The sequence below is a fragment of the Larus michahellis genome, chromosome 7 (assembly GCF_964199755.1).
Source record: "Larus michahellis chromosome 7, bLarMic1.1, whole genome shotgun sequence".
Classification (NCBI taxonomy): domain Eukaryota; kingdom Metazoa; phylum Chordata; class Aves; order Charadriiformes; family Laridae; genus Larus; species Larus michahellis.
The window spans coordinates 37,272,909-37,285,295 of record NC_133902.1 but is presented as its reverse complement, the minus strand read 5'-3'; the positions used below and the strand labels follow the sequence as shown (position 1 = coordinate 37,285,295).

General features: G+C 45.3%; 1 protein-coding gene across 17 annotated transcripts in view; it reads right to left on the bottom strand.

Moving 5' to 3' along the window:
• Positions 1 to 12,387, bottom strand: part of HDAC4 (histone deacetylase 4) — a 262,543-nt gene that overhangs the window by 16,762 nt on the left and 233,394 nt on the right. For all 17 annotated transcript variants that reach the window (XM_074595478.1, XM_074595482.1, XM_074595480.1 and 14 more), the window contains 5 exons: positions 8,861 to 8,968; positions 8,251 to 8,306; positions 7,124 to 7,211; positions 5,705 to 5,824; positions 3,408 to 3,505 (listed from right to left, as the gene is read on the bottom strand). In XM_074595478.1, the coding sequence (XP_074451579.1) occupies positions 3,408 to 3,505; positions 5,705 to 5,824; positions 7,124 to 7,211; positions 8,251 to 8,306; positions 8,861 to 8,968 (470 nt within the window). The remainder of the gene's footprint in view (positions 1 to 3,407; positions 3,506 to 5,704; positions 5,825 to 7,123; positions 7,212 to 8,250; positions 8,307 to 8,860; positions 8,969 to 12,387) is intronic.

The following is a 12,387-nucleotide window of genomic DNA, read 5'->3' as shown; positions in this document are numbered from 1 at the left end:
AAGACAATAAGTGACAAAGTGCACGGCAAGGCTGCTCCCCGCTTCGCATTTTTAACTCTTGTTCGCACTTTTGAAACGGCTGGGCGGTATTAGTAAATATTAAGAGGTCAGGCCATCCCGTCCAACTCAGCGCTGGGCTGCAAGCAGGGGGAAGCCAATATTCATAGAAGAAATTCTCAGTAGAAAAAAAATAAAAAAAAAAAATCATTGATGCAAGTTCCTGTCCTTTCTTCGGCAAGAGTGTAACGACACTCAAACAGGTTTTCAGTGCGGGGATGATAGGTTTCATTGGGATTTATTTATTCACTCATCAGAAGACTAATTTATGAGGACAGCTATCTCAGCTATTATTTCATTAGAGCACACGCTTTTATCAAATCCATACACCAGCTCATCCTCAAAGACAACCAAAAAAACAAAAGAAAAGCATGTTGCGTATTTTTCTTCTGCTCATTTTACATAGAAAGGAGGCTTTCTTCCCTAAAAGCAGACAAGCATGTGAAGAGTTAAGGCTTAAAAAAAAAAAAAAAAAAAAAGAAGAAAAAAAGTATATCAGTATCTTTGCCTAGCTCAAAGGATTTCCACTGATTCCTCTACAGACTTCAAAGCCTCACAGTTTGGCATTTGGACTGGTTTGAATTAAAGCTCAGTTCTCCACTGTGAGTTTCCAAGTTCATGGTGAAAATGCCTGCTGCTTCTGGAGTTCATTATGGCCAATTTTCTTATCTTTTCTTCATCTTCGGTTTGATCCCCAGCAAATGCAACGTGGCATTCGATGGGGTGGAATAACAAGGTGCTGCCTTGAAGGCATGCATTGTCTCAAGGGGCTAACTCAAGAAAAGAAGTAAAAAAAAAAAAAGGATATATGACCTATTCCCTTCACTTTCTAACTCTCGGGGGACTATAAATTGCAAACTTCAAAGAGTTATTTTACATTAAAATCAATAGAAAGATTCAGGGGGGGGAAAATGTTTTTCAAAGAAGCTGCTTAAGATTTAAAAAGGTCACTTGATAATGTATTATCATGACCAAACTTGGCATAAGATTAAAAAAAAGCTTCCAATTTAACTTATGGACTGAAGGTGTGCACTTGGGGCAGACTACGGGAGGTGCTACCTAGAAGAAGGACGAGTCACAACATCCCTCGGCTTCTCAAAACCCTGGCAAAACAAGGGCTCTGAGTAGCTCCAAAATACGTTCCCCAAACAGCTGCAGTTTCTGGGCAAAAAGACATCGGTGCCTATTAAGGAACGGCTGGCAAAGGTCTTGCTGTGCGGACTGAGCAATTTTCCAGGAGTCTTGAAACTCAATTAATATTTAATAGCAAGTATGTCACTGTTACGAGCGCCAGGTTCTCCTTATAATGAAGAGATCAGTCTTGTTGACTGCTGGGATAAACAGACTTCCACTTTAGAGGAAAGTGCTGCTTTCCTGTAACAGGAATAAAGCATCGAGAAAAATGACAGTGATTTGACTAGATGTTATTTTAAACTGCATACACTCTTTGAAGGCCTTTTAATGGCAGGCTGAAGAGTAAAAGCTCTTTTTGCTCAGTAGAACGGAATACAAAGATGTGCACAGGGAAGAACAGAAAATAATGCTCCCAGATTTAATACTATTCCATGAAAGCGATATTCCATCTGCCTGTCACCAGAAATTTGCAACCCATGTTTTGGCAAGTGTGTGTCTCCCTGAATTTAGGCGGAGTGGTCGCCAGAAGTGCACTAAATCCGGTTTGAGGACAGAAAACCGCTTCAACTTGTAATTGTTAAAAAAGATGCCAGTTGGAGAGGACGGACCAACAGCACGGGGCAGGCAAGGGGTGGAACAGGACGGTCTCTAAGAAACATAAAGCCTATATATCCAGCAGGTCAGAGAATTATATTCATTCTCCTGGACAGAGTATCAGAAAGGAAAGTGTGGTCTCACACCAGCCTCTATTCACGACTGCATTACTTACAAGCTCTCCTTTACCCAGAGATCCACCTTCGTTTCATCTCATTGTTCTCTTGCTTCCATAGTAAATTTTAATATCTTCCCTTTCCCCGTTCTCTGCAGCTCTGGGAGGCAAACGCATCGCTTCAGGCTTGCAGCAAGTTCACCAAATGCCAATGATGTACAATTGCCCTATTGGGATATTTTGCCCATTAACTGCTCAGAGCAGCAAGATGACGTTCAACCCACACTCTTGCAGTGCTCTCATAGTGACACGCTGCTCAGAGAGACCACAACCCGAGTGTGCACGACTGTGGATCAACTAACGTGGGTTTTGTTTCACACATCTCTTCTGATGGTGCTGAGATGAGGGCGAAAGTAAGGATCAGATCAAATGATTCCCTGCAGACACCTCCCCGTGATCCCCGGGTATCATATGCTTCTGTGAGCAGGACAGTAAGAACAGCAGGACATGAACAAGTGAGTCAACAAATGTCTTCATCCCCTGCTCCATTTGGAGACTCAAATGATGCCAGTATTTCAGAGCACACTTGAATATGCCTGTACAACCCAGCACATAGTGGTTTGTATCTGGCTTTACTATCGCTGATAGTCAAGGAGGATATCCCAGCAATACATTAATTCAGTTCCACAACTTTGCTTACCTTCATTCACACTCTGACAGCAAGTGATAAGTAACACTTATTTAAGAAATGGTTGTATTTTTATTCATAACACACAACATGCTGCTTCAGAGGAGAAACCAGAACCCAGTAAGAAAAGCACAAAGCCAACAGCTCAGTTGTTTCAATTTCCTGTTGGTTGGAACAGGCATATAAGATATCTTGGGTGAATAATAACAACATCTAAAGTCTATCAAAACAAGTACATGTCCTTTTGCTAGGTACACTTGGGAGGGAGCTGTGGTGTAAGTCATGGGCAGAGCTCTTGCAGGGGAGCGACTGCCTGGCCAGCTCACCCAGAAGTCAGGTACCATCGCCTGCAACACAGTAATGATGTCTCAAGCCTTGGGACAGCTACACTCCCAAGTTTCAACTCATGTTTGACTTGGTTAAAAAGTTTTTACGGGTTCCCCTCCCCAGCCAGGTGGGTTTCCCCAAAGAAATACTCACCCCAAAGAGGTAAAAAGATTTTTAGCCAAACCCAGAAGAGCTTATTCATATCAGTTGACATTTTAAATTCATACATCAATCAGTGCTGAGCAGTGAGTACATCAATCACCCCATGTCACACGCACACTGCTTATGGCCAGAAATATCCTAGGTGCTTAATTCAGCTTTATTTTTATTATGGTGCTGAAAAAGTAGACTTTTTTACATCAGCTGGATGTAAATCTTGTATTTCTCTAAACTTAGCAAGAGAGAAACTCAAGATGAAGGAGGACTGCACGAGGAAAAAGAACTTCAGTTTAGATGAAAAATTTGTTTTTAAGAGGAAATCTTCAATATTACCTGAAAGCAGTTAAGTATTCTGTGTCTCCCATGGGTGGATCAAGGCCACCAGTAAAGGCCATGTTAACATTGAAACCAACTCCTGCTCCTGTGCCAACCTGAAAAAGGGAGATGGTACTCTCAGTTACACATACGGAAACAGTGAACTCTGGCAACACATCTCTGCTGTCTTAATATTCTTCCAGTTGAATATGGATTTTGATTCAATAGCTTGGTGGTAGTCAGGTTAATTTTTCCCTCTAAAGCAACCTAGTCCTCAAAACTAGGGTGAAAATAAAGCTCCTCCTTGCTCTAATCTTTATGGGAGCCGTGGACCAGTGGTATTTGACTGCTGCTCACCCAAAAAACACCTCCTCATCTACTGGATCCTCTTCCCCTTTTGCAGGAGCATGTTACATGCAATACCTTTCCTTAATTTGTTTCCAGCTTTATTCAGAAGCATATTTTAGTATTCTATTACAGTTGCAACTGGGGGAAAAATCCCACAGTTTTAATCAGAGCAAGCTCCCCCTCTGCTGGGGAAAAATACGACTCACAGAGAAGAGATTTTCGCTGCTTGAGGGACATGTGGGTGGTAAATGTAAGTACATCCCCAACCTCGCATGTGGCGCAAACGTTCCCATCTGCACCGACTGAAAACACCCGAGAAAGGCGAAAACTGAAAAATAAACCAGGGGTTTCTAGAAATTTGTTTGCTAAGAAGCAGAGACGTATTTTCCCCATCCATATCAAAACATGAAAGCCTGTGTTCAGTCCCTTCGTCAAGCAGGGACCTTGCAGCTGCCCGAGTGTGGCGGCTGTGACTACAGGCTGCGGGTCCCTGGGGACAGGAACGGAGCTGGGCAGGATCTGCTGCCACTGGGCACTGGCAGCTCCACGCAGGGCTCTGAGCTCCTACACACACGGTTTATTTTTTGTGGGTTTTTTATGGAAAAAAACAAATCTGAAAATTAATGTGTTATACAATACAAAGCCAGATAATTCAGGCTAGATAAATCCGCAGGGCTTTTTTTTTGTGTGCGTTCTTCCTTGTATCAGTGCAAATACTGCTGATAGAAAGACACAGCGATTCATCCATCCACAACGGGTTATTAATCCTTCTATGGCTTTAATTGAATTTATTTTGTTTTATTTTATTCAGTCTGGAATGACACATCTAAAAGTTACTATAAATGGTAAATATGGACTGGCAGTCCAGTGTTTCCTTACAACACTAGGTATTTTGTAAACCAGATTACTAGATTATTAAAAGGTCAGGGAAAAAAGTAGGTCTGAGACCTTTGCGTACCCTGAGGCAGAAATTAAGCCTGCTGCAAAGGGCTGCTGTTGATTCACTACAACAGTAGTGTGTGAACAGAGCAATGAAGCAGTTTCACGTTACATTTAAGTTTCTTTAGAAACCGAAATGGTAATATCGATGTTTGATGAATGGGAAAATGTAAAATTGACAGGGTAAGAACTCTAGGAGTTTTCAGCTGTAATCTGGAGTGCCTCAGAGTACACAAAACTAAGCATTTAATAGAATTTCCCTTTGATAAATCACTCTGGAAGGACAATACTTCCTGCCAACCTAGAGGGAAAGGAAGGACATGATGGATGTAGGAGCATCCATCCAGGGTTTAGGGAGAAAGGTCTCCCACCTTCATTGTCCCAGCCCTCCTGCTGCAGGCTCTGAGGACACCACCAGGAACTGGTGGATTTGGTCCAGGGGTATCAGTGACCGGTGCTTGAATGCCACCACCTGGGCTGCACGGTGTGAAGGCAGCAGTGGCAGGGAGCAATACCTTGGCAGGGCCAGGAGAAGGAGGGGATGGACGGGCTTCCAAGGCTGTGCCAGGAAACCTGAGCACCAGTGGCACAGCCATGGACAACCCGTTCCTCCTGCATCTAAGAAACAACTTAGCCCTATAAGGGGGAAATCCTGCAAAGTATATGGAGTGCTGTGGCAAGTGGTGAAGGGCATCTCTGGAACAGGTTGTCCCATAAGGGCTGGAGAGCCTAATTGCATTGACTGATTTTCCGCTTGTTAGCCAAGGCGCGTGCTTTCCTGCCAGCTTGTAGGGCAGGACACAGCTCCCATGGCTGTTAGGACTTGGACGAGAAGGCACCAAACGCACAAACCCAAGCGATGCATTCCCAAAGGGCGCTAACAAACACGAGCATGGGAACAGTGGCAGGAGCTTCTCTCCAACCCTTCCCTGGCAGAAGCTTCCTGAGACTTTTGGGGGCACCTGTATCACAGCCCCGCGCAGGTTCTATCAGACACGGCCAGATGCTATGCTGGTCCATGCTCTTACCTCGTCAGGAGCGCCACTGCCTGGAAAGAAGTTCCCATCATCATAGCGATGTAGTGAAATATAAAGAACATTAGGATCATTGTAGAAAGCTTGCTGAGTACCATTCCCATGGTGAACATCCTTCAGGGACAGAGATTACATTATATGAGGGAGGTTAGTACCTTAGTAAAATTGCAGATTAAAGCCATCAACTTGGGATTTGGAGGGATTTTCTTTGCTATTGTGCTTCATCTTCTGCTCTTCTCTGCTCTAGCTGAGGCAGTTTATTGCAAATGAGAGTAACCTGCTTTGCACAGCTGGCTTCAGGTTACAGCCCTTGTTTAACCCATGAGATAAATGGGGGTAAACACCATCTCAGGCGTATCTGAGGACAGGATCAATTTACTTGGAGAGAACTGGATTCATACCCAGTCTTGGGGGATGGAGAGACTACATTAGTTACCCCAAATTTGCATCTTCAGTTGGTCTGTGGGGTGATACAAGTGCCCAGCAAAGTTGTGTTGGACCTAACAAGGTTAAACAACAGAAACCCATTACCCAGATCCCCTACTGCATTGCTACTTGGTGCAGAAATGCAGTCCGTAACAGGATTCAAAATGTCCTTTCCTGACATTAAAAACAGTTGGTGGGAAGTGAGGAAAAGGATGTCCATCCAGTAACTCAAAGAGAAAAATATATCCATTTTAACCTGTGGGTCTAGCCCATGGCTATATAATCAAAACTCTCAACTGAAACCCAGCAACTCAAATGCCTTCCCAGGCACATAAACACATTTTTAAATCTATTTAAAAAAAATTAAAATGATCTATCAGACGCATTTTTAAATCTATACATCGCCACAGTAAAATCCCAAACAAGCTCCTTCTCAACTCGGCTGCGCTGTCTGTAGAGTATTTCACTGTCTTGTTCCCATTTAGAGACGGCTTTTGGCTGCCTGCCCACTTGCACGGAGGCTGCGCTGGCCCAGAGGCTGGACACAGACCATCCGGACCAAGGTCAAGCTGTGCCAGCCAGCCTGTCCCTCTCAGGAAGCAGTCCTCACATCTTGAAAAGAAAGCTGGGATGAATCACAACAGTTAAAGTCAAAACCTTCCAGAAAAAAAACAAACCAAAACACACAAAACCCAGCATTCTTTGCAGTTACCCATCCTTGAAACTGTGTTATGGGCTTGTTTCTGAAAGCAACTACTTATTAATTACGCTTTATTCTGAAACCTATGTACCTTTTAAGAAATTTTTCTTTTATTGAAAAAAACCCCAAATGTTAAAAGACAAATTTTGGCTTGCACACCACAGGCAACATTTTTTTCACTGACTTACAAAGGTTGCCCTTGCAAGGGGCGGGGGGGGGGGGGAAAGAAGCAAACCAGAAAATTTTCCACCTGCTCTCCTGAAAGGTAAGAACCAGCATTTACTCACCCAGTCCACTATAAGGATTTTGCTAACGTTGAGCCTTTGCTGGAGCAGCTTGGCTGCGATTGCCACGGAGTTAAAATAGCAGAAACCCCTGGAAGTGATGAGAGCAGGGAGACAAGAAGAAAAGGAGAGGTGTTAAACTATAGGTTTCCTTGGTCCCGATGCATCTATCATCTAGATATTACACAGTAGGAAGACATTTCTTCTGCTTTCACTCTTCTTTCTCCCCTGGAAAATGCACATGTGTTAAATTAGAGACACAAAATAGCCATGCAGCAGCAGGTGTCTGATCATCTCTCTGGAAACGGGGAACGTTTCACACTTGCCCAGACCAGCTCCATGAGATGCTGCTCGGTGCCAGCTGCCCACGGGACCTCCAGTGCTGCGTGCCAGGGAAGGGGACAGGAGCAGACATGGAGAGGACATGGCAAGGAGGAAAGAAAGGGAAACGATGCAGAGCCGGAGAACTACAGTGTCTCTGCTGCGAGGGCACGGATGGGCTCAGAGAGGCCTCAAAATGCTGGGTTGAGGGGAAGTCAACAGCAAGCACTTGTCTCCCACCAAAGAGTGCTGAAGCACCCAAGACACGGAACTTCATCATGCGTTAAGCCAGATACACAAAAGCCAACATGATTTATGCACGGGACCCTGATTTGAAAACAGTCCGATGGCAAAACCCCTGCTACATTAAACACATGCAAGATGCCTGACTTCAGCTTTCGCTTTGCGAAGCCTTCCCCACTCTGACACTCTCCTAATTTAGTGTTGTGACCCCAGGACACAGTTATGTTTGCTGTTGCTACTACCCTTGCTTTCCTCACACTGGACAAGCCATCAACATTTAATTTAAAACAATTCACAGGACTAAAGCCAATAAAAGCATCAGTGCTTTTTCAAAGCATGACTGTAATGCTGATTCTTGCTAAAAAATACCCGCCTGAAACCACTAAGCAGGATCTTGCCTTCCTCCAGAGAATTACTGGGAGCTTTGAATACAATGCTGTCTTACATATCAATAAGCAAGAAATTGTGTAATAACAACCTAACAAACTACCTTTCTGGTTTCCAGCTGTTGAAGACACAACAGATGAGCACTGAAGCAGGCTAAAAAAGCACATACACATACTTACATGGGTGTGCTCTCTTCTGCATGGTGACCCGGAGGCCGAACAACGGCAAATCCATTCTACACACAAAAAACAAGAAAAGGAAGAAGTGAGACAGAAAAGAGCGTTTATCGCACAAAGACAGATGCAGAGGTTGCAGCCAGAAGTATTAATTCTGCTTTGGAACTACGTAGATGTTCTCTATGGTTTTCTCACGAGACCATAGCAGTGGACAACGCTCTCCCTCATTTTGAAGGGGGGAAAAAAGTCCACATGAATTTTATGGAAACTGGTTGGTACAGCATTTCCTTCCATCAGGGGGAAAAAAAATATTCTGCATGAGGTCACTGAAACAGCAAATGGGCTGGCCCAGCTGAAGGCAACAGCAAGATCCTCAGATAACACTGGAACAGTGATTTCACTTGCTGCTCTGGTTTCTTTCTCCCTTTTAATCGGTGCGTAAGAACATTCACCAGGAGCCTGTTGCTCGCTTGCTGATATCCTCAAAGATTTTTATGACTAAAGCCAGATGGTGCCATTAAAATGAAGCTAACTGGACCTCCTGCATAACACAGCCCCGAGCCGAGTCCTGTACAGAGCCTGTATCAAAGCCAAGCGTCATTTTCATACCAACCTTCAGTTCTCCTGTGGCTACTTTGAAAACGAGCTCAATGACACAGCCCACGGCTAGGCGAGCGGCACCGGACGAGTGAACTTCATTCCAAATTGTGTCACTGTCAACCTAATGGAGACACACAGCAACCATGTTTAGGAGTTAACGAGGACAACCAGGAAACAGACCCACATTTTATAAAGAAGTTATTCATATATATTAAATGCATTAAAAGCATATTTATGCATTAAATTTAAATGCATTAATTTTAAATGCGTTAAATTGCAGAACTGATCTTGGCAGTTGATCTTGGGCTGGGTCCCCACCGATGACTGTAACATCACCACTACCAAGTGTCCATCCAGCCAAACGACCCTCAAGAGATGACCATTTGCAACAGCTCTGCAATGCTGAAGGGCCAGTGCCACAACAGAGAAGCAAATTCAGCATCTCGAGCACTGTAAATTTGCATGTGTCTCCTACCAATACTCCAACCAACACCACCGTATCAGAATTTCTCTTTAATTGTCAGAGGAAACTGATCCCGGAAGAAAAAAGGTTTACAAAAATCATTCGATGATTCCATAAAATAATAAAAACACAATAAAGAAGGATGTTTAAAAGATGCCTGCCCAGGACTGCCATGGTAAGGTGACGCTGACAGCATCTTCCCTGGGGAACCATAAGATCAACCCTCGCTCATCAAAGCTAACAGCAGACATCTACCTGCTTGCTACAGACTCTTACTTCAATGCTAAATCTTTGACAGGACCACCATCCTCTTTACTTTCCCCCTGAAAATGTGCAAATAGGCCAAAGGCAAGGCATTCTGTAGACATCCTCATGTCGTTATTATATGAGATCAAGTCCTAATTTAAACAAAAAGTGAGAAGTGTTGGCTTTTACCACATTCATCCCAACAACCATATGAAGACAAGATTAGCTTGCAGACACACGATGAAATGCCGCTTCATTTTTTTTACTGCCATTCAGTCAGCGACTCTGTGGAGAGCAGAGGGGGAAGGACAACTCCCGGGGGGCTTTTTCCAGGCTGAAGCTCTGGATCTCCTCTGCTGCACCCCCATCCGTCTTGCACACAGCGATGAAAGCAAAGTTTATTTGCTTCTTGCCAGTCACAGCCTTTGAAAAAGCCAGACTGCGGGGACTGTTTGCAGCCCAGAAAGCCAACCGCATTCTGGGCTGCATCACAGGAAGCATGGCCAGCAGGTCGAGGGAGGTGATTCTGCCCCTCTGCTCTGCTCTGGTGAGACCCCACCTGGAGTACTGCCTCCAGCTCTGGAGTCCTCAGCACAGGAAGGACATGGACCTATTGGAACGGGTCCAGAGGAGGGCCATGAAGATGATCAGAGGGCTGGAGCACCTCTCCTATGAAGACAGGCTGAGAGAGTTGGGGTTGTTCAGCCTGGAGAAGAGAAGGCTCCAGGGAGATCTTATAGCAGCCTTCCAGTACCTAAAAGGGGCCTACAGGAGAGATGGGGAGGGACTCTTTATGAGGGAATGGAGAGATAGGACGAGGGGTAACGGTTTCAAACTGAAAGAGGGGAGATTTAGATCAGATATTAGGAAGAAATTCTTTACTGTGAGGGTGGTGAGAACCTGACCCAGGTTGCCCAGAGAAGCTGTGGATGCCCCATCCCTGGAGGTGTTCAAGGCCAGGCTGGATGGGGCTTTGAGCAACCTGGTCTGGTGGGAGGTGTCCCTGCCCATGGCAGGGGGTTGGAACTAGTTGATCTTTAAGGTCCCTTCCAACCCGAACCATTCTGTGATTCTATGACTGTCCCATGTCAGGACAGCCTGGCTGCCTGGGAACATCATAGGATAAATGTAACATTTCTCCATGTGAAGGATCACCAGCTATTTTTCACATTTTACTCTGCGTTGAGCGCATTTATACCAACAATGGCAAAGGAGAAGGAAAGAAAGAGATTACTTGTTTTGTCTGGCAATCAGCCTGCTCACTGAGCTGCGGCGAGATGCAAGTCACCCCACGTGAGATTGATCCACCTCTTTCATGGCTGTGCTAAAGCCAATGGAAATTGTCCCAGGCCTGTTATCACAGACGCCTTCTGGCAGCATCTGCCTTGAGGATACTTTTGAAGTCACAGTAAACCAAGACAGAATTCAGAGAATACCAAAAAGCCATCTCTGTGTGGTAATGCTGCCAATATGTGCACTGTCTCAGACTCTGGGGGAAGCCACCCCATCAGTGGAAAAGCTCTACAGTGACTATTTGTGGTACAAGAGCTCCCCGGGCCCCCATAAATTTGGGGGGTCCCAAATAGGAACAGAAGCGCCATGGGGTCTGAGCTATGCACAACACCTCCATGAGTCCTGGATCAGTACTGCACATGTGCAGGAGACGGGACTGATCTGACCACATCCCTCCAAAAGCCTTTAGCAAGATGGGAAGAAGACCAAGCTACTTCTCCTCCCCACCGACTAGCGCGCTAGTGTTCTGCAAGGGTCCATCTTTGGGCCTCTTATCAGCATGCCTGTAAAAGTGTTATGGGATGGTCAACCTGCTTTGCAATCATGATGACACTTGCTACTTTCTCTCGGAGGATCCAGCAGTCTTCATCCTCAGATCCTCTCCCCCAGAGTATCTATTAGTGGGAGACACTCATGGTTTAAACAACAAAGAACATCTGCTTGCCTTTTGCTAAGAGCTGACCTCCTCACGCCCTTGGCCTCACTTAGCTCAAGTGAGATACAGCTGCACCATGCAGTCTGGACTGAGCATATCTAACCCATCTTTCTTGGTCTTGAAAGAAAATGCTGCAGGATACCAGCAGCTAAGAGCTTCCCCCTCTGCCCTGTCACAGCCTGCCACACCAGGCCACTTCCACGATACAGAATTGCAGAGGGCCATCTTCATTCACCATGTAGCATTAGAGGAATGAAAATACAAAACCCCCAAAATTCACATATCCTAAGCATGGCTTTACCTAAGGGACCAACAGACCCTCGGGTCTCCTCAGACGTCTGGTCATGCCAGACTCAGAAGTCCCCAATGCCTGAGCCAAAGACCACCACGTTCGGGCCCTTTGATGCCTGCAGAAACTGGGCTTGTGTGGGTAGCATTTCAAGAAGAACAAAGAGGGCAAGACAGGGTGGTTTTAAAGAGTTATTATTTCTGCAGCGAGAAATTAAGTGCTTAGAAAAAAAGCATTCCACCTGCGATTTAGAAGCCAGTTTCAAGGACTCTGCCATGCCCCCACACTCAGCTCCCCAGCAGGAGGACTGGACGCAGAGATGTCTGCTGCCACTCACAAGCTCTCCACTGCTCCATCCCACGTGCAAACATCTCCAAGATAAGGATTTAACACCCAGCCACCCTCCCCGTAACGGATGTCTGGAGACCACTGGGCCCTACTCCAAGGCAGCACTTCATCATCTGTGTGACTGGAGTGTTTGAACGGTCCCACTGAAGCCATCAGTGCTCTGCAGCAGGGGTGTGGACTCTGCCATGGTGGAAAATGTTATTAATGTGGCCCTGAGCTGGACTGCTCTCTGTCTCTGAAGCTGCT